Source organism: Cyrtonyx montezumae, unplaced genomic scaffold, assembly GCF_038088225.1.
Source record: "Cyrtonyx montezumae isolate F1298 unplaced genomic scaffold, pur_monq_1.0 scaffold_3, whole genome shotgun sequence".
NCBI classification, from domain to species: Eukaryota; Metazoa; Chordata; class Aves; order Galliformes; family Odontophoridae; genus Cyrtonyx; species Cyrtonyx montezumae.
This window is the reverse complement of record NW_027072034.1, coordinates 55,021,284-55,042,706: the sequence shown is the minus strand read 5'-3', so window position 1 is coordinate 55,042,706 and position 21,423 is coordinate 55,021,284. Positions and strand designations below refer to the sequence as shown.

At 37.9% G+C, this 21,423-nt stretch overlaps 2 protein-coding genes across 2 annotated transcripts in view; both read left to right on the top strand.

Moving 5' to 3' along the window:
- TRAPPC10 (trafficking protein particle complex subunit 10) overlaps positions 1-2,135 on the top strand; it is a 37,912-nt gene extending 35,777 nt beyond the window's left edge. The window contains exons 22-23 of the mRNA XM_065741617.1: positions 466-660; positions 1,427-2,135. Of these exons, the coding sequence (XP_065597689.1) occupies positions 466-660; positions 1,427-1,665 (434 nt within the window). The 3' untranslated portion in view covers positions 1,666-2,135. The remainder of the gene's footprint in view (positions 1-465; positions 661-1,426) is intronic.
- Positions 2,136-3,905: 1,770 nt separating this feature from the next.
- Positions 3,906-20,880, top strand: PWP2 (PWP2 small subunit processome component). The gene is made up of 21 exons (XM_065741597.1): positions 3,906-3,959; positions 4,034-4,146; positions 4,897-4,991; positions 5,297-5,396; positions 6,357-6,500; positions 6,982-7,117; positions 7,437-7,654; positions 8,882-9,025; positions 9,938-10,008; positions 10,967-11,103; positions 12,208-12,356; positions 12,998-13,145; positions 14,020-14,170; positions 14,509-14,689; positions 15,614-15,761; positions 16,844-16,952; positions 17,380-17,445; positions 17,788-18,006; positions 19,245-19,395; positions 20,262-20,336; positions 20,507-20,880. The coding sequence occupies exons 1-21, from the start codon at positions 3,942-3,944 to the stop codon at positions 20,658-20,660; spliced, it is 2,727 nt and encodes a 908-aa protein (XP_065597669.1). The 5' UTR covers positions 3,906-3,941; the 3' UTR covers positions 20,661-20,880.
- Positions 20,881-21,423: the final 543 nt, after the last annotated feature.

The following is a 21,423-nucleotide window of genomic DNA, read 5'->3' as shown; positions in this document are numbered from 1 at the left end:
CAGTGTGTTACCAGTGTGTAGCAAATCCACAACTAGCTTCAGATGAGCTACTATGAAAAAAAGTAACTCTATCCCAGCAAAAAAACAAGACATTGAGAGTATTTTACTAGTTGTTTTTTTTTTCCGTTAATTTGACTTCAGGTGTAAGTGTTACTCAGACTGGTTGAATGCCTGTTTGAGGCTACGGTCCCTTTGGTGTAGGGCTCTTTCCTTACTTTGCACAGCTCTTACTGTAGAATCAGAGTGACTTGGCTCGGAAGGGACTTTAAAGCCATCCAGTTCCAAGCCTCTAATGCAACCCACTACGTCAAATTGCCCAGGGCCCCAGCCAACTTCACACACAATAACTCTATGAGTTTTTAGATACTGCAAAAAATACTGATTTTAAGGTGCTGTAAAACTGTACTGAAGGTTCTCTGTTTTTTCAAGTAAGATTTTTAAAGTGTCTTCTCTTTGTTCTTCCAGTTGTTGACAACAGCAGTAACTGGGCAGTCTGCGGAAAAAGTTCTGGAGTAATATCTATGCCTGTAGCAGCTCGAGCAACTCACAAAGTCCACATGGAAGTGATGCCACTGTTCGCTGGATATCTACCCTTTCCTGATGTCAGATTATTTAAATACCTCCCTCATCACTCTGCTCACTCCATGCAACTTGATGCTGGTAAAGCTATCTTGAATACATGACTACTTAGAGAAATGGTTCTGCTCCTTCCATGTTCTTGAGTAAGGAGAAAAGCAAGGCAAGGAAGTGTATTGACCAAGTACCTTTAGATGTTTTATCTTATCTTCATTTACAGTTCTAACTTGAAACATTTAAGGTGCTGCTCAAACAGGAACTTTGATTTCAGGTTGCAGTCTTAATCTGTGAGGAGAAATAATAAACACATTCTTTGCTCACTTTCTTTAAAGATTCCCATGCAAATCAGTTATCACTTTATTTGTAATCTAGTGAACAATGATTTGATAATGAAAACTCAGGATAGAAAATTGTCCCCTAATTAGTTTTGAAAGCTCAGTCTTTAGTAAGTAGGAAATCAAGTAGGAATTAGAAGTACTGAAAACTTGTGGCATATAAACCACACTGAGATTTTAATTACTAGTGACCTTGAATTTTTATTTGTACTGTTGAGTAGCTCCAGAGCTGTAGTGAGAATTCACTCATGCAAGCAACTTACCATTTGTCAGCAGCACTCCAGGAACTGCCAGTGTGCAGTCTTCTAGTTTGTGACAAATGTGAGGCTAACGCCACTCAAACTTTCCATGTAAACCAATATAATTCACACTGTTGAATCTGCAGACTGTTACCTCAGCAGAGATGTTCAGTAACTGTTAACATGTGGTAAGTTGACTGTGTGTCTGAGTTCTGAAATAATTTTGTTTACTTAATCACTTCATAGAATGAAATTGTGGGTTTTTGTTTTGAACAGATAGCTGGATTGAAAATGATAACCTATCTGTGGACAAGAATGTGGATGATCAAGCTGACAGCAGCAGCATAAGGAGCAGAGGTAGCTTGCATTCTGCAGCTAGTGGGGAACACAAAGGTTTGCCAATGCCCCGTCTGCAATCCTTTTCATCTGGTCAGGTCTTCAACTGCAGCGCGGGTATGCAAATACTTGTCATTCCCAGCAAGGACGACCATGTTCTCGAAGTCAATATCACGTGACAACTTGGTATAAAAACAAGGAAAAACAAACAAAAAAAAACCATTAGAAACTGGATATGAAAGCACTTTAAAGGATTATGACCTGATTAGTCTTTGTTGCAACATTTTAACGCTAAGGAAACCTATGGCACTCAACATTTACTGGCCATGGAAGCACCAGACAATTGTATCAATTTAAATGTACAGTGAAGCTTGTGTCAGCTAGTTTATATTGCCACTTTAATATGTTTTGTGTGAGCTATTGGGTTTTCTCCCTTCAGTCGCATCCTGCATCTCAACACAGGGCAACAAAAACAAACAAAAACAATCCAAATATTTGGACCAGTTTTTTTATTTTTGTTTGGCAGCTGATAGCTTAGTTTAATGCTTTCTGCATATTTTAAAGTTAAGATTTGGATCACACGATTATCCAAATCTTGGATTTTTATGTAATTCACAGGCTTTTCAACGTGTGCCACAAGTTCAGCAAAGCATACAACAACTTGTTCATTGACTTAATAGTTGCTTTCCTGTTTGGTTTTTTTTTCTTTTATCATTGTTAATTCCTGTCATTGCGATCTTATATTAAACTTCCATCGTTTGCATACTTCAGTGCATGGAAGCTCTACTGCTATAAACAATCTTAAGTGAACAAAATTCCTTAATTTTTTGAGGCTTTCTCCTTCACAGAGTATACACTGTGATGTCACATATTACATGGTTTTATTTTTTTGGGGGTGGGATGGGTGGGACATCCTCTTGCATAGTTCTTACCAAAGAAAGATACTGATAGAATTTAATAATAAATTATTTGGCTTCTTGAGTTCCCAGATGCATTTCTTTTATTAGCATTTCTAAGTGGCTTGGTTTTCTGCTCCAATTTTGAAATTGGGGCAAAAATTTCAGTATGAGATGATACTTGAACAGTCAACCTTTCATCACAAAGGCTTAGTGTAATTATTACTGATTAGAGGCCAGACTTCCACGTTCACGAGGGAAGAAAGAGATTGGTTTGATATAGGAAAGCTTGCAGTTGTAGAATAATTGTGAAGCAAAGTTAAAACATGTAACTTAAAGAATTTCATTATTTATATCTTGAAATGTAAATACAAAAAGTGTTTAAAAGAGAAAGTGTAATTTTTGTGAATGTTGCAAATTCACCTGTGACTGGAAAAATTACAACTCCCGATGTCCTGCTTCTGGTATTGAAACTTGTGCATTTAATGTGAGAATGACCTTTTCCACTTGCAGTTCTGTAATGGTGCATTGTGAACCAACTCCACAGAGGAAAACTATCCCATATCAGATATTTGTCAGTAAAGCTAAACATATTAGAAAAAAGAAAAAAAAAAGAAAGAAAGAGAGGAACTGCTCATTAGGGAAGTCTTTGTTATTGTTTTTTTGGTTTTTTTTTTTCCTTTTTCTAAACTCAGGTTCTGCTAAATTACAGAGGGGAAAGAAAAAAAACCCTCTTTCCAAAAAGGATTGCAGTTAAAGAGTAAATGAATAATACCTTCCATTGCTTTTTTTTTTTTTTTTTTTTTAAGCAATGTCTGAATAGATGTAAAAAGTAGACCTGCTAGCTGCAAATGTTACTGTTATGCATCTTCTTTCTGTGAAGGAATGCCCTTTCTCTGTGGAAACCATACCATTTTGTTCTGGATAAAACCCAAAGCATCGTTTAGTGTGAGTGAATGGCTGCTGGGATTTTTTGACTGGAAAAGGTAACGAGTTTGTGACTTTGACACTGCAGGTATTCTAATTGATTCCATTTTCATGGTTTGCTATTAAATCATTTTTCACATCGTTCTGTAATATACTGTTAGATTAAACACACTGTACTAAGATTGTTTAATGAAATTGTAAGCGTTACAGTTCTAAATATACATGTTTTAAAAAGAAATCCAAGTTCTCTGCTGGGGTGACTTTTTATTTTATCTCCCTTTAGCCCAAGCTAAAGGCAGCCCGTTGTTCAGGTGCAGGTAACGCGTGAGGCTGGGGGAGAGACAGCAGCTCTGCGCCCTGCTGCGGGTCTTGTGGGTCCCCTGGGCCCGGCTCGCCATGGGGCTCTCGGGCTCCAAGGCGACCTCAAGTCGAGCCCCCATAGAGCGGCAGAAGGGGGCAGCTGAGGCCGTATTATACCGGAAGGCGCAGAGGCGGGGCGGGGGCACTTCTGTCAGTCACCGATTCCCGCCCTCAGCAAGGAGCTGTCGCCTCTCCTGGCGCATGCGCAGTGTGCCGTCACTGCGTAGCTGGGCGCGCCGGCTGCGCTCGGTCCACGCGATCTGCACGCCGCCATGAAGTTCGCCTACCGGGTGAGTGAGCGCCCCGCGGCGGCCTCTGCCTTCTCCCCTTCCCCTCTAACCGGGTCCCCCTCCTCTTCTCGCAGTTCTCCGGCCTGCTGGGCACCGTGTACCGCCGCGGGAACCTCAGCTTCACCCGCGATGGCAACGGCCTCATCAGCCCTGTCGGGAACAGGATCTCTCTCTTCGATCTGAAGAAGTGAGCGAGACCCGGCCACTGCCCCATCATCGCCTGCACCCCTCTTTCCCCGGGGACATGAAGCAGGCGTGAGCCAGCTCTGTGCGCTGCAGCACGGGACGCCAGCGGTGTCCTGGGTTGCATTGACAGAGTGGTGGCCAGCAGGGACAGGGAGGGGATTGTGTCCCTCTGCTCTGCCCTCATGAGGCCCTACTTCATGCGTCCAGGCGTGGGGCACTCAGTATCAGGGAGCGGAGGTGTTGGTGTGGGTCCGGAGGAGGGCATGAAGATGCTCAGAGGGCTGCAGCACCTGTCCGATGGAGATAGGCTCAGCTGGGCTTGTGCAGCCTGGAGGAGAGAGGGCTCCGAGACCTCACTGTGGCTTTCCTGTACTTGAAAGGAGCCTATAAGCAGGAGGAAATCAACATATTACGCAGTCTGAGCGAAAGGATAAGGGGGAATAGTTTTAAACTGAAAGAGAGGGGTGTTTACGTTAGATATTAGGAAGAAATTCTTTCCTCAGAGGGCAGTGATGTGCTGGCACAGCTGCCTTGAGAAGCTGCGGTGCCCCATCCCTGTAGGCACTCAAGGCCAGGTTGGATGGGGCCCTGGGCAGCCTGAGCTGGTGGGGGACAGCCCTGCGCATGGCATAGATTGGGACTAGGTGATCTTCAGGGCCCATTTCTATCTAAGCCATTTTCACTGATGCCAGAGGTAACCGTCATTTCTGTATTCTTGTACTCAGTTTACTATTTTATAATTTCTTTGCAGTAATAAATGTGAAACGTTGCCACTGGCCACACGGCACAACATTGTGTGTGTGGGGCTCTCTCCAGATGGAAGCCTTGCCATCCTTGTGGATGAAGGTACTTGCACAACTGAGGCATTTGCTTTATAAAGAGATGAAGTAGAATTACCACATGAAAGCAGATGTTCAACCTTAGAACAGAGCAGAAGTGCTCTGCTTTAACAATTAATTTAGATTTTCTGGGGAAGGTGTTTTAAAAAGCAACTGGTAACTTTGATTGCTTTTTTGATCTTACATCACTGAGTATGCTTTCTTAAGAATTTCTGAGGAGATGTTTTGTTATTATTTTAATAGGGGAAAGCTAAGCTTGCTAGGGTTATGTTTTCTTTGGGCAGTGAATAATTTCCTTATTTTCCCTCACAGAGGGAGCTGCCTTGCTCGTCAGTTTGATCGGTAAATCTGTGATACATCAGTTTCATTTCCACAAGCCAGTGCACAGTGTCTCCTTTTCCCCTGATGGCAAGTAAGTGCTTTGGAGCAAAACAACAGAAGTTGCCTCGTAAAGTGGTTGTAATTATTAAAAATGTTCTGACTGACCAGGGAATTTTATTTACTAATTTTGGCTGGACCGGGACTACTTCATCAGTAAAGTTGAGAGGGAAAATAAAAGGAAAAACAGTTTGGTAACAATCTGGGAAAGTGTCTGTCATGTATATTGTCTACGGTGGAAGACAAGAAGCACAAAACACTTGCTATGAATCTTAACTGTTCTTCCGTGTTATAAGAAAGGTGGAAAAATGTGAGGGACTGTCAGTGCTGTAGAGTTACATGAAGGCATTCATAATGGTGCAGTTTTGTTGCTGGCTTGGTTTGGTTTAGGCAACTGTTACTGAGAGGGACAGTTCTCTGAAATGAGTGTTTCTTTTCATGTCCCTTTTACTTCAATTCCATGGTTGTTGAGCCAAAGTGTAGTGATATGAATAAGAGGCACAGACTTCCCTTTTAGCAGTATTACTTAGTTTAATTGATTTTGCATAATTGTAAATGAGATTTTTTACTTGGAAGTTGGAATTGCAGTTGTCTGTTAGGGAATTACATCAGCTACGGGGCAACTGTAAAGGATGTGTGTAACAGGAATGCAGATGCTTTGTGCAAGTGGCTAATATACAGGGAAGATAGATTGAAGTAGAATATCTGATTTTGGATGTTTCTAATTCCTTTACAAGAATTAGTTTCGTTATTAAACTTAATTGATTTTTCCAGAGGTTTCCTGTTGCTTAGTACCTCCATTCTTGAAGTTGAGGAATAGTGGTTTTCTACAAATAATTTTTTGGCTTTGATTCTGAAGTGTTCCTTATTTATTACTTCAGTAACACAGAAACCTTCTTAACGTTATGTTGTTGTGTTTTATTGCAGTCAGTAGTGAAAAATAGCTTAATTAAAGAGCTTTGCATGCAATTCTGCTTTTTTTCCTTTATGGCAGGAGATTTGTGATTACAAAAGACAATGTTGCTCTTCTGTACCATGCTCCTGGGAAGAAACGAGAATTTAATGCATTTGTTCTGGACAAAACTTACTATGGTCCTTATGATGAAACAACTTGTATCGACTGGACTGATGATTCCAAGTGAGTTGTTAAATTGAAACACTGCCTACCTGCTCACATTGTTTATATTTTTTATGTATTATTTTCTTTGCTGTAAAGTGATTACTAGCTTTAAAATTTTGATTATACTGTAATCAAATTCTATATTATGTATCTCATTTACATACTGCATACATATATATACTATGTAAATTCTATAGTTGGACAGACTAGAAGGTATGAAATATGCACTACAAATCCCTAATACTTGCTTTCTTGCTTGAAAATATCCACTTAATTCATAAAAGAAACATGTTTCAAGTGTAAACGTGGTTGAACTTTGGAATATATTTAACCCGATATATCTTTGCAAGAGTACTGATTACAGTTTACAACCTCACAGTGTAAAATTGCTGTTAAAATTGCTGAATTGTCTTCCTATGCAGAATGTTCTGCACCCAGTGGTGGTCTTACAAACTGGTGTTCTAACTCAAATTGCCTTTTATTTTTTTTTTTTTTGTAGGTGTTTTGCAGTTGGAAGCAAAGACACATCTACATGGGTGTTTGGAGCTGAGCGATGGGAAAACTTGATATATTACTCACTTGGAGGGCATAAGGATATAATAGTAGCCTGCTTTTTTGAAGAGAACAGTCTTGATGTATGTATATAATGATACTACATTCTTTATGAAAGGAATAATTAGCTGTAACTCCACCTGCTAATAAAATTGCTGTTTGTCTTTTCAAAAATTCTCTGAAGGTATAGAATAGGAAAGGAAGAATATAATATGGTTTCTCAGGACAGGTGAATTTTTCAGACAAAATGGTCAGGAGTGCTAGAGGACTAAGTAAAATACAATCCAAGTGTTAGAGTGTAGGCTCCCTATCCCTTCTGCAATTACATAGTTGTTAAAACAGGGCAAAAGATTTCAAAAAAGTCTGTTTTGTGATAATCATATATTCTTGTTTCTATTTTAGCTATACACAGTTAGTCAGGATGGAGCTCTGTGTGTGTGGCAGTGTGATACAGAGCTTGATGACTTGAAGCCCATGCCCCCTAAAGAAGCTAGGCAAAAGAACAGGATAAAAGAAGATGATGGATTTCTTGAAGAACCTAAGGGTGAAGAAATTCATGGGAAGGCCAATCCAAATGAGCAGGAGATTAGAGAGAAGGTTAAATATACACGTGTGGCAAAGTAAGTGATTTTCCAAAGACAGAGTTTTTGTGGAAGCTTACTGTGTTGGCTTTTTTCACCATTTATTACTCAGAGTAATGTAAAATTATGTCCAAGGTTTAGAAATTTACTGTAAATCCAATAACAGACAGTCTCAGTAGAACACCTGTTTGTCTTGACTGTATGAAGGATGGTACCTTCACATTCAGAATAGTAAGTCAGCATGAGATTGTCCGTACAGTGTCCTTCAGTTAAGTCTCGAAGCTGTGAGGTCTTGCAAGATTGCTTGACTTGAAGAGGTGATGTGATAGCAAAGATCAGCCTCTTTGGTGAGCTACTTGGAGATGCCTTTCTGAACTATCTCACTGTCTGCCCACAAGCAATGAGATATACTTTACGAAGAATAATCTGGTCTTAAGATAGCTGCTGCATTTAGCTTTGCTGAAAGAAGCACAACATTTATAAGCAAACAAGTTAGTAAGTGAGGAACAGATGGGGTTCCAGAAGGGATAACTAGGAGCACTGGACATCAGGCTTCTCTTCTCGGTTTCTCTGACTGTATAGGAAACGTACAGAAAGTGCCCTACCCCAGACTGTATTGATCTTGGCCTCTGTGGAGTGCCATTGCCAGGTGACAAAGGAATTTAAAATATATAACTGTTGAATAACATTCAAGTGCTCGTTCATTTGACCATGATGGAGTCGTTACCTTTTTCATTCCAGTAAGAGTTGTACCTGCAAAGAAACAGAGGAGAAAACCACCTTCTTCATTAGTCATACAGTGTTCATTACTATTGTCTGTGTAGGAGGCTCACATTTAAAATAACAATCAGTGAATTCATGAAAGCCACCTGTGATGATCAGGCATAAATGCAGTGCATTTCCTCTGTGCTTAACTTTAGTCCCTTTCATTATATGTGGTCAGGTGTTGCCTCTGCTGACTATAGTAATGACTATAGTATAGTATAGCAGCTGTAAACATTCAGGAAGAGAAATGGAAAGAGGAGAGAATTAGTTTTTCAGGATCTATGGGAAGTGTACGTATAAATAAATTTCCAGAACTAGTGCTTTTGAGATTTGTCACAGTATACTGTTGAAATACTTGACCTTGTCAAGGGGTTGGACTAGATCTAGAGGTCCCTTCCAGCCCCTACAGTTCTGTGATTCTGTATTAATTAATAAAGTATGCCCTCACAGCTCCATTTTCTTTTACATTCTGTTCGCTTCTCCCATTTCTTTGATGCCCAGGTATTTTTTCAACAAAGAAGGAGATTTTAATAATCTGACATCCGCAGCTTATCACAAGAAGACACACCTATTGGTCACTGGTTTTGCTTCTGGAATCTTTCACCTCCACGAGCTTCCAGATTTCAATCTGATACATTCCTTGAGGTGAGATATTGGCTAATGGTTGGTTGGTTTGGGAGGTGGGGGCTGTTAGTTTTTGTTTTGGTTTGTTTCCTTACTTGAGAAGACACCATATTTAGTAGTGATGGATTAATATTGGAGCAGAAAAGTCTTACACAGAAGCATTGATTTAGTATTGTAATTACTGGGAAGACAGAATCATAGTTAAACTTTTGTTCAATTTTGGGAAAAACAGCAAAGCTGATGAAGAGAGTAGAAAATGATGTATGAGGAGTGGCCGCAGTGAGGAAAAAGTTTCTCTCTTAGGTGACAAGTGATAGGATGTGAGAAAATGCCTACAAAATGTTCCATGGGAGATTTAGATTGGATATCAGGAAGAATTTCTTCACAGAAAAAGTGGTTAGGTGTTGGAATGAGCTGCCCAGGAATATGGTGGAGTTTCCATCCCTGAAAGTAATTGATGTGTGGACATTGTGTGCAGGACTGTGTTTTAGGTGGTGGGATTGACAGCGCTAGTTTGATCTTAAAGTTCATTTTCAGCCTAAATGATTCTGTGATAATAAAGTATACAAGAGAATTACTTAGTATTTATTACAGAAAAATGAGGAATGCATAGTTTCTCTGTAGCACAGAGAAACTATGCATTCCACTTTTTTGTGTTCTTGAATTTGGGAAGTTGTACTCTGTTACTGACAAGCATGTCTTTGTTTGGGACATGGATACTCTTGTCTTCATTGTGAATAAGGCAGTATTACCTGTTTGATGTTCCTCAGTATAGTAAAGGAAAGTTTGTATGCTGCATTTGATGTTACAATAATCAGTAAACTAATCAAAGATCTTGCTTGAACAGAGGAAATAACTCCAGTTTCTCAGAAGTTTGAAGAACACAAGGGTTGAAAATGCAGGTTTGTTTACTGAGAAATTTATTTTCTTTAGTATTTCAGACCAAAGGATAGCTTCTATTTCTATCAACTGTACTGGTGACTGGATTGCTTTTGGATGTTCAGGTTTGTGAAATTTTTGTTCTGTATTAATGGAAAAATAAAGGGATGCTGTGGCAAACAAATCAAATTCCTCCTGCCCTTTCTGACTCCAAATGTTGAAATGTTGTTAATAATGTATAGACTCATCTCCGTATTTTCTCATTTGTGTGTCTCTGATCAGTTTATCCTCACTGAATTCCTGTGATTCAGTGAACTAGAATAAACATTAAAATAAAGCCTGTATCCTTTGAATTACGACTTCTTGTTAGTAGTGTAGTTTATAGCATGCTCTTTTTTGGGGGGTTCATTATCTCATGCATAGCCACTTCTGACACACAGCATTTTACAAAGTAAGCTGAATGTTCAGGTATCTCGATTTCCACCTAGTCCATAACAGTTTGCATAGTAACTTAGTTTATACCTTCATGCAGCCCTGCTTTTCTTTCCAGTTCATCTAGTAAAAAAAATTAAAAGATAGAAAGCTACCGTCTCCTCTACAGCCCTTATGTTGAGAAGTGAAGGATTGAAATGCCCTGGGCTACCTTGGTTATTCATTGCAGTGACCAGTTTCTAAAGTCAATTGCCAGTCAGGTGACTATGGTATTAAAGGTTAAATTAAAGATGAAATTGCAAAATGAGCAAATGAATTGACATAAACACTAAAGTAAGAGTTCTTATCTAGCATATTTCTGATTCTGGCTGTTTGTCAACATCCAACCAATACAAAAAACTTAATAGCATGGTTGTAGTACTGAGAATATTAAGCCAAGTAGCAGATCCTGGTTGTTAAGGAAATCAATCTCGAACTTCTGAAATGAGAATTACTACTTGTATTAAAATGAATTTACAGACATAATACTACCTGTTTGTATCGACTTTTTTTATTCTTTGGTTGTTAGATGCAGGTTTATGTTTTTTGGCATGCATTAGCAGGTTCCCATCATTGGATTCATAATTCTGGTCAGTTCTTATGTGTTCACAGGTTTGGGTCAGCTCCTGGTGTGGGAATGGCAGAGTGAATCCTATGTGTTAAAGCAGCAGGGCCATTTCAACAGCATGGTTTCGTTGGCATATTCCCCAGACGGACAATACATAGTAACTGGAGGAGAGGATGGGAAAGTAGGTGACACAGTATTACTGAATTAAGAACTTAAGTTATAAAAATGTAGTAAACTCTTTGAATTTCCATTGTATATAGAGAACTGTGTTACTGTAATTGATACATATATGTGTTTTGTCCTTGATTTTCTTAGACATTTTGATTTGCTGCTGGTATCTTCTGCAAATTGTATCACTTAGTCGTTTTAGCAGCTCATTTTTTTCATTACACGCAGTTACCATAAGCACAAAAAGATCTAATTAGTCAAATGTTAGTTTATAGATATATATATATATGGTGGTTCCATGATATATTGAGGTGAATTAATTTGAATAATACGAATTCACAGCTCTTTTAATAATTCATTTCAATGCAGACTTTATTTCAAATTACTTACAAAAATACAATTCCTAAACAGATTTTATCCTATAATGTACCATTGCAGAAGTTTACTGTTTATAAGAAAAATTCTCATAAATGACTTGTATTGAGGTGGAAGGCTAGGTGGTCAGGTACTTCTAATAGTTTTTATTTATTTTTGAGGGGAAAAGATGCTCTGTATAGTAATCCTAAAATCTCTTGGTTCTTATATATGACAAATATAGCGTCTTCTGTCCATCAGAAGTTCTGATGGGGAAAAAGAAAAGACCTACCACTTGGTATTTTCTGCCATTCACATTTAAAATCAACCAAACCCCATAAATTTCAAACTGCAGATAGCTGAACTTCTTTATTTTTTGGGGGGGGGGGGATGTGTGAAATTTGAAATAACATTTCAGCTGTAACTTTTTGAAAGGACTCACAGTTGATTTTGAATTTGGTGTTTGAATTTGGCAGGTCAAAGTTTAGGAGTCGGAGCTGTTGATCGAGTTTTCCTTAAAATTTTATCTTTTATTTTGAAAATATTTTGTCTCCACTTAATTTCTGTGCTTATTTGCCTTTTGAGGTCTAATGACAAGTTGTCTCTGCCTCATTTGCAAAGAATTTTTTCCAACTGTAATGAAAGTTCCTTATGCTGTTGAAGAGTTTCAGAGCTAGAATTCCTTTACTCTTCTGCTTTGTCATGCTTTCCTTCTGAACTGATGGTGAAGATTCCAAGAAGGCTTTTCTAATCTCTCTTGCAGGTGAAAGTGTGGAACACTTCGAGCAGTTTTTGTTTTGTCACTTTTACAGACCATAACAGTGGCATAACTGCTGTAACTTTTACTTCCAGTGGTTATGTAATTTTGAGTGCTTCCCTGGATGGAACAGTGCGGGCCTTTGATCTACACAGGTAACTTTTTGCAAGGCTTTTGAGTATCATTTAGTCTTCTGCTTTCACCACTCAAAATGCAGCAAACTGGTGATTGATGGCTTCAGGGTTAAGTTGCAGTAATGTAAGTACTGCCTTATTGGTGTCAGTACTTTTATTGGTTCAGCCTTTGATTCAAACTTAGATAGTAGTTAGGAATCCTGTCGCTCTGTCCAGTTTCTGTAAATAAAATTGTGGAAGAACTTTGCTCAAAGAAGCTTAAAATTCAGTAAGATATTTTTGCTTCTACAATAAGAAGAGGGAACCTATATAACAGATTTTCTGCTACTTACAGTGGTTGAGTCATTACAGTACAGCTGTGTACAAAAATAAGTGTGTAAGCAAACCTGTGTTTAGAGAATGGACATATGTAATAGAAGAAAACTCTTCTGTTTGAGTATTTGGGGATATCTTTCTTTTTTACCAGAATTAGTAATATTTCTTTTTTTGAGTCTTAGCATCAGATCAAGGCATTGCATCTCATTTTATGCAAAGAGTATTTTTTCTGTAAATAGTTCATGAGACCTAAGGATGATTCATTTTACTTTTAAAAATTCATTTGTAAAATGTATTTTTAAATCTACTTGAAATGTTTTTGGAATTTATTTTCACGTTTACAACAGGTACCGCAATTTCCGTACCTTTACTTCTCCACGACCAAGTCAGTTCTCTTGTTTGGCTGTGGATTCCAGTGGTGAGATTGTGTCAGCTGGTTCCCAGGATTCCTTTGAAATATTCATCTGGTCAATGCAGAGTGGGAGGCTGCTGGATGTAAGGACCACCCATGAATTTTTGAGTAATGAGCTATTTCTAGCTGCTGAAGTATTACTATGCTGCCACATTGGGAAAATAATTTTTCGCTCAACTGGTTGTTCAAAAACATTCCTTTCTATATATTTTCTCAAGGAAATTAAGAAAGCATAAGTGCTATTGTAAAATCAAAACGGATTGCGTGAATGGTTTTGTCAGTGCAAAGTTGGGGTGTGATTTTTTTGCATGGTTATTTAATATGGAGGGTGGCAAAACTATCATTTCCGTCTCCACTGTCTTTGCTGCTGTTTGAAATTATTCTCTGCAGCATCCAGTTAATTATGGAGAGATGCTGTCATTTGCTATTTTCAGTTCTTAAACGTACATGTGATGGCAAATCAGATGAATTCAACAATTCGTATATTGAATTTGGTGTGGGTGTTGACTACATAGCACTGATAGTATCTCAGTGTATATCTGAGTGAATTCTCAAAGTTTTGTGTTTAGATCACTTCCATTATTTCTGTTGAGAGGACTAGGAGCTTCGTGCTCGAAAAGTATGTAGTATTCTTGCTCAGTTTTTCTTCAGTGTTACTCTCCTTCTGATAATAAGGCAGGGAGAGAAGACAATCCTAAGTCCTCATCTCTATACAAACTGTGTGCATGCATGAGAGTGGTTATAGAGGCCTGTACAACGGTATCTCTTAAGCAGTTTTCTTTTCAACTTTATTTAAAGAAATTTAGAATCACTGGTGTATATTATACCTCATCTACAAAAGTTACCTCAATCATGCATGGACAAGTAAGACATCATTTTATTGCTATATCAATAGTTTGAGTGCGGATCATATGAACTTCAGTTTCTCTTACCTATTTCCATGTTATCTTTTATTAGGTCTTATCAGGTCATGAGGGCCCCATCAGCAGTTTGTCCTTTAACCCGATGAAGTGTGTTCTCGCTAGTGGCTCTTGGGATAAAACTGTCAAGTTATGGGATATGTTAGATAGCTGGAGAACTAAGGAGACACTACTGTTGAACTCGGATGGTAATCTTTATTTCATATTATATCAAACATAAAAAATATTATTGGAAATGATACAGCAGCTGTCTGTCAAATACAAATGTACTTTTTTCTTAATAACGGAAACAAAAAGCTGAGTAATTCTCTGTAGTACTAAATTAGCAGTTCAAGAAATCCTTTTTATATATTACCAGCTCTAACTATATAATTAGCTACATATTTGTATGTTGTGCAGAGAAAAAGCACTGTAACAGTTGTTAATATCAGCTGTTCGTGGTAGGAATTTTTACCTACATAAACATGCAGTCTTTTCCTAGAAAAAGTTCTAGCTGCATTCTAACCATGAATTAAATTCTTTGCAGTACTTGTTGTTGCTTTCCGTCCTGATGGCAAGGAGCTTGCAGTTGCTTCTCTGAATGGACAGATAACATTTTGGGATCATGAAAATGCAGTCCAGGTTGGCTCAATTGAGGGAAGACATGACCTTCAAATGGGAAGGAAGGAGCTTGATAAAATAACTGCCAAACAGTCAGCCAAAGGAAAGTAAGTAAATAGCAGTTGAAAAGAGGTCGGTGCCGTGCATGCATTTGCTTTGGAGTTGATTGGGTGTTGGTTTTTTTCCAGTTGTTTTTTACATGAAGATTTCAGAGTGTATGTACTGTTTAACTGTTTTGATTCTGACTGGATTTTAAAAGACTTCTGGTGTTGACATCTGGATGATAGTGTTTGTTTTTACTGTGTTGACCATCTGATCAGCATCATTCTGACCATCTGTTCTCTTTCACAAGCTTATGTTTTCCATATGAAGACTGTCATGAGTTATTCATTTAACAAATGTGATGGGTCTGTTAGTGGATATGTCATTATATAAACATTATCTGACTATTGCTGTGGAATTTTTTTTTAAATAACTGTTAAGTATACTGTGGGTTTATTACAAGTTACTATGTATATAAAGTAGTTTTTAAAGGCAGCTCGAATTTATCTGCTTTCAAATACTCTAGTACAGACATCTTGGTTCATTCCTCTTTCTCCCTTGCTGCCCCCACCTCTCTTTTCCTTCTATATTGCTTTCCCTCAAAACTAAATAACATTTTTTAAAAAGGTATTGTTTTGGTGATGTCTTTATCTTTAAAACGTACCTTGATGTTTTCTTCTCTCTTCTTACCTTGATGTTTTCTTCTCTCATTCTTAGTGTTTCACAAAGTATAATTGAAAGCTCATTCACAGAGTTGCAGCAGGGCATCAGATGTGTTGACATTCTTGGAAAAAGCTTGAAGTTTTAAATTGTTTGCAATTGATTCATACATTATAAGACACCAAAAGTATTTGACTGTAGTAAAAAGTGTAGACATGTGAGTGAAGACCTCTACTGCTTTTACAATTGAATGATTTCTGTATGTTCACGCTGTATTTGTGTCTTTTGTGGCAGTGAAATTAACAGTTTTTTTTCTTTTTATTCACCAGATCTTATACCACTCTGTGTTACTCGGCAGATGGTCAGTCCATTTTGGCAGGTGGATTGTCAAAATTTGTCTGTATTTATAATGTCAAAGAACAAATTCTTATGAAAAAATTTGAGATTTCATGCAACTTTTCTTTAGATGCAATGGAGGTATGTGGCTATAGCAGTGGCTTTACTCCTTACTGTGCCAAAACTTTGATTTTGGATGTAACATGTAATTTAAATAGAATCTGTAAATATTTTGATGAATGTGGGTTTGTTTTCTTTGTTTTGTGTAGGAGAGATGTGAGGAAAAGTTATTTCTTAGAAAACAAAATTGTTTCCTAAAATTTAGCTCACTAGAATCTGCCATGTTACAATGTGTTTGTGTTAACGAGCAAAATTGTTTTAAACATAGTCAGTCATTTAAAATTAGTGAAAATTTAAATCACTAGTATTTTGTATTAAGCTGATTTTTTTTCTCTTTTTGTTGGTTTCTTGTCTTAGCAAAGAAATGAAGGAATTTAGGGTGGACAAAGGAAAATAACATTAAATTTTATACACACTGTTTCTAAATAGTGCCAAATGCAAAACTAAGTTTCTTAGAAAGTAAAGTAAATCATGAAAAATACTGAAAGGATTCCAGTAAGAGTTCTTAATATTCCCTTAACTGAATGAATAATGATTGCTCAAGTGTTTATGTCAAGCTGTATTTGACTGTGGCTCCAAGTGTGTTTCCTGACAACAGTGGTTTGTGAAGCAGTCCTAATTTCTGCATTGCCCTTTGTTGTGACGGCATAGCTTTACACGCAGCTTAAAAGAATACCAGGGAGTGGGCATCCAAAAATCTGGGGAGAGGAGCATCCTAAAGCATAACTTGAATTATCTGTTGGACTTTACATTATATTAGCAGTGTGAGATTGTGAAATGAGAGAAAAAGCAGGACTGTCTTAGAGGAAACTGCACCTTTTAGGTAGAATAACATTGTAATAATGTGAAACCGCAGTCCAAGACCATAAGAATGTTTGTTACTCTGAGACCATAAGAAAGTAACAGCTTGATTCTGATAGTGGTTGGATGCCATGGCCCAGTATTCTGAAATGTCCAGTTTTCTCCATGGTTTTGGAAGAACTTTTGGAATAAAGCACAAAGAAATAATCACTGAATTCTTGAATGTTACAGAACGTTTTCAGTTTGTACAGGTGTTGGAGAGGAGGTTCAGCGCAGTGAATAGAACTTCTGGTTTTTCCTAGGAATACTTAGATCGGAGAAAAATGACTGAATTTGGCAGCATGGCTCTGATAGATAAAGGTGCTGGAGATGAAGATGGTGTTGCCATTCCTCTTCCTGGAGTAAGAACGGGTATGACTTTTGATCTTGCTGTCTTGTCTTTGTGAGGATCAAAATTTTTGATTCCAGAGTAGATGCCAGATGTTAAGGTTTTCAACTGTCAAAAAAAAAAGTTTTGTAGTGTACTTGAATTGCTTGTGGCTTCAAAGATTCATTACATGTGTTCCACGTTCATCACTATCTGGAAATACTTGTGAGTTCCAATTTTATCTTCCAGTTCCTTGCTTTGCTTCTGATATTTTGAAGGACACAGCAAAATTCAGCCCCCACACCTTGTTTAGATTATTTTATGATCCCTTGGGCAGAGACCATGTCTTTCAACTGCCACTTTCTGACATGTTCCACGTTATTCAGCACAGTGATAAGAATGTAGTTAGAATTGATAGGTAGACTGTGAATTTTTGGAGGCTGTATTAAACTGCTTTTCAACTTCTTTTAGGTGACATGAGTGCTCGACACTTCAAACCAGAAATAAGAGTGACTTGCCTTCGATTCTCTCCTACAGGCAAGTGCTGATGAGTGTATGATTTTTTTTTCCTTCCATATGAAACAAACAGACAAGTAGTGGAGTGAAGGAGTACAAATGCCTTTGGAGATGGTCTTCCTAGATGTTATGCAGTGCTGCTAGGTTAGCAGTCCAATCTCTTACATAGTGGATAATTAGGAAGCTTTAGAATGTATTACATTCAGCTGATATTCTTCACAAGTGGTGTGGGGTCTATCAGTGGTGCACTGTTTTCTGTTGTACATGTTGCAACCAGTGGAGCATCATCTGTTTGTAATTACTGCTGTGCTTGCATCCTAGAAAACCCAGCTTTGTTTTTAAAACTCTTGCTTCCTTTTCTAGGACGAAGCTGGGCAGCTACCACCACTGAGGGTCTTCTTATCTATTCACTGGACTCTGGGCTAATTTTTGATCCTTTTGAGCTGGATATTGATGTTACACCCAGCAATATACGCAAAAAACTGCATCAGAAAGAATTCACTATGGCTATCGTCATGGCCCTTAAGCTAAATGAAAAGAAGTTAATTCAGGAGGTTATAGAAGCCGTACCTGGTAACGAACGTAAGTAGATCTCTGAATTTTGACTGAGCTAATTGTAAGCAGAGATGCTTAAGCCCACTAAAGTATAGTATAAATGGCGAAGTTTCCCCTTACAGAGAAGGAAAAGTTAGAACATTTGAAGACTTTGTTGTTGTTTTTTCTTACAGTTGCTACAGTCTAGGGAAGAAAAAAATATATTTTAAGAAAAAAAAAAGTTGACCTTCTGATGTTAATTTATGTTATAATTTTACCAGTCTACTGTGTGGTCATCTAGTGACTTTTGAACGTGGACTCTGATTAGGTCCAGATTCATGTCAAGTTTTGCATTCGTGTTAATAAAGCAATTGATGTTAGAGGGACTTAGCAAATTTAACATGACTTAGCAATGTGTCTGTGTGATGATCAACTGAATTCTGGGCTGTACTGTCAAGAGTGTAGTCAGCAGCTTGAGGCAAGTGTGAGCCTCCTCTGTTCAGCACTTGTGAGACCATATTAGGATCATTGTTTTCAGTTCTGTATTATCTAGTACAAAACAAATGTTGTTGTTCTGGAGGATCCAGGAGGAGGAATTGGAAAACTATTGAGAGGACCAGAGTGCACAACAATTGAGGAGATGCTGAGAAAGGGTGAAACATGGAAATTTTGGTTGTTGAAATCCACTGTTAATGGAAGGAATATGGGAATGTTTTTTTAACAGATAGAAAGATTGGCTTTAATATTACTTGGAACTGTTGGGGTGGCTGCAAAGAGTAAGAGTTTGTTATTTTGAGAAAGAACTGTATATAATGAGGTCCTCATTGTTTTGAACAATTATAAACTGTGTTACTTCATAGTGTCTGATTGCTAACAGCATTCAGGTGCTTCCTCTGTGAGCAGGCAGCTTGGGTACCTTTTTAAATATCCTTTATTGCCTCTTGATACTACACCTTACTAGTTCCACTGAACTCTACAAAAACTATAAAGTCAGGAGCAACAAGACTTAGATTAAGATCACTTACACTGAAGGGGAGGAAGTGGAATTTGCTTTTAAATACAGTAGTGTTTGGAAAGCTCAAAAGGAAAGTCTTGCTTCCTGAGAGGTTGTGGTACTATGCCCTAAAATATAGTATTAAACATCAAATAGTTGCCAAGATCATATTCTCTCTTCTACCTCTCCACATCCTTTCCTATGGTCTCTTTCTTGTTATTCCAAATAGTAATTCAGCACTAATGTCTGTGTGTTTTGTTTTTGTTTGTTTATTTGTTTCCTATTTACACAGTTGATGTTGTCTGCTCATCGCTCCCAGATCTGTACGTGGAAAAGGTGTTGGAGTTCCTGGCCTCTGCCTTTGAAATATCTTGGCATTTAGAGTTCTATCTTATTTGGGCTCATAAGCTGCTCATGCTGCATGGACAGAAATTAAAAACAAGGTGAGCTGTTATGAAAGTGAAAAAGCTGACAAACATTTTAAAACTCCTTTCAGTTCAGGACTTTCTATTACAGTTACTGATGTTCTGGATAGATGTATTCATAGAAATTGAAACAACTTGATTTTTGCAGCTTCTTTACTGAGGTGTGTATGCATAGTAGCATTTGTGAGGATAAAAGCATTTTTCAGATACTGCAGGTAAAACATTCCATAGCTTGCTTAGCCTGTAAATGCATAAAGAGCTCAAAAGCACTGCTTGGATTTGGGGGATTTTTTTCTTAAATGATTATGTACAAGAAATACAACTGAAATATAACAAGCTAGTACTGACTGCACTTTATAGACTTAGCTTTGAGTACAGCATGCACTGTTAGCTTATTAGTGCCTTGACTTCTTACATAGTTCTTCAAAACTACATGAGCTTGCCCTTTGAATTGTATTCTGTCTCCTCTTAGGGAGAAACGTATGCTCTTGGAATAAAATCAGGCAAACTGGGGTGTGATAGAGGGGTAGAGCCATCTGAAACCGAGTCCTGTGGGTTAAAATAATAGTGGACTGTGTAACTTATGACTTGCCTAAACGTTAGCATTAACAGTTGAGTGTCTGAAATAGCCAGACCAAACTTAATCCTTTTTGTTATTGTTAAAGTAGAAGTAGAGAGTTTAAAACAAACTATTTGTTGCTTGGAAAGTGATTTAGTACGTGGAAGAAACTGTTATCATTACAGGGAGGAGAATTAGTTCTTCATGCTGTAGCTTGACATAAAAAAAAAAATGTTTGGCAGTAAATTACTTGTATTGAATATAATCAAACTGCTTTTGTTTGTCTAATGTTAAATTAGACAATGACATGTATTTCTCCATTAAGGTCACAGAAGCTGCTCCCCATGATTCAGTTCCTTCAGAAAAGCATCCAGCGTCACTTTGAAGACGTTTCCAAGCTGTATGTATTGCTATATTTTAAAGCTTAAATCAAAACCCTTCACTGCAGTGTGAAGTAATTCTCAGGAGGATAGTGTAGCATTAAAAATGTCAAGATCCTCTCCTTTTAGAGGTGTTTATGCTTCAGGAGAAAAATGGAATCCTGTTTCTAATGTGTTCTTATTTTTACAGCTGTGAATGGAATATCTACAATATCAAATATGCATTGGCCATTTCGCAACAGCGGGGCATGAAGCGTGTGGCAGAAACATCAGATGAAGAAGACCTGGAATCTGACAGTGATTATCTTATGCAAGAAGTACATGACAACAATTCCAGTTCCTAGTTATTCTTCATGGGACAAAAGACAACGTAAATTTATGCAGTGGCATTCACTGGGACTGAGTGGCCCTCATAGTGGCATAATTTAGCTTTTTTTAACAGTGTGGGAAGGAGTTGCATGTGTGTTACTGAAGTGGAGAGGGATTTAGGATAGGCAGTGCTATCAGTGTTGTGCTTTATATAGGCTCTGTCCATAATAGTGATTGGTTGCTTCACAGCACTGATTTCTTGTAGTATGACTGGAAGAAATGTATACTATTTTAAAAACATATTGTGTATAGATTAAGGATTGAGAATTATTTCTAATGTGGTCTTGACATACTTTGTGATGGACTCTTTTTTACCTGTTTTTATGTCATTCTTAATGGGAGGGCTATGTACTGTTCTCAGATTGTTTGAAATTTTGATTTAGTTATAAAACATTCATCTTACTGGGGCACTGTTAGGAATAAGTGGACCTGGTTTTCTTGGGTGTCTAATGTTAATCATTGTTTCTTAACGTGAAAGTCTGAAGCTTCTGTTTTCCATACTCTTAGGAATTTGTATGATCATGACATGATCATGACAGTGTTTCAGGGTCTCAGGGCAGTGAAAGAGTTGCTGGGCTGAAGAGACTTTTTCAGAAACTCCTCTGTGGTACTGTGTTGGGATTTAGACTTGTTTCTCATTCTCTTCCATCCCAGTGCCTCCTTTCCCAACCATGGCAGAAAGAAAGTTATACAAAAGGAGGCACGGTGTATGTAGGGAGGAAGCAGCACAGGAAGAAG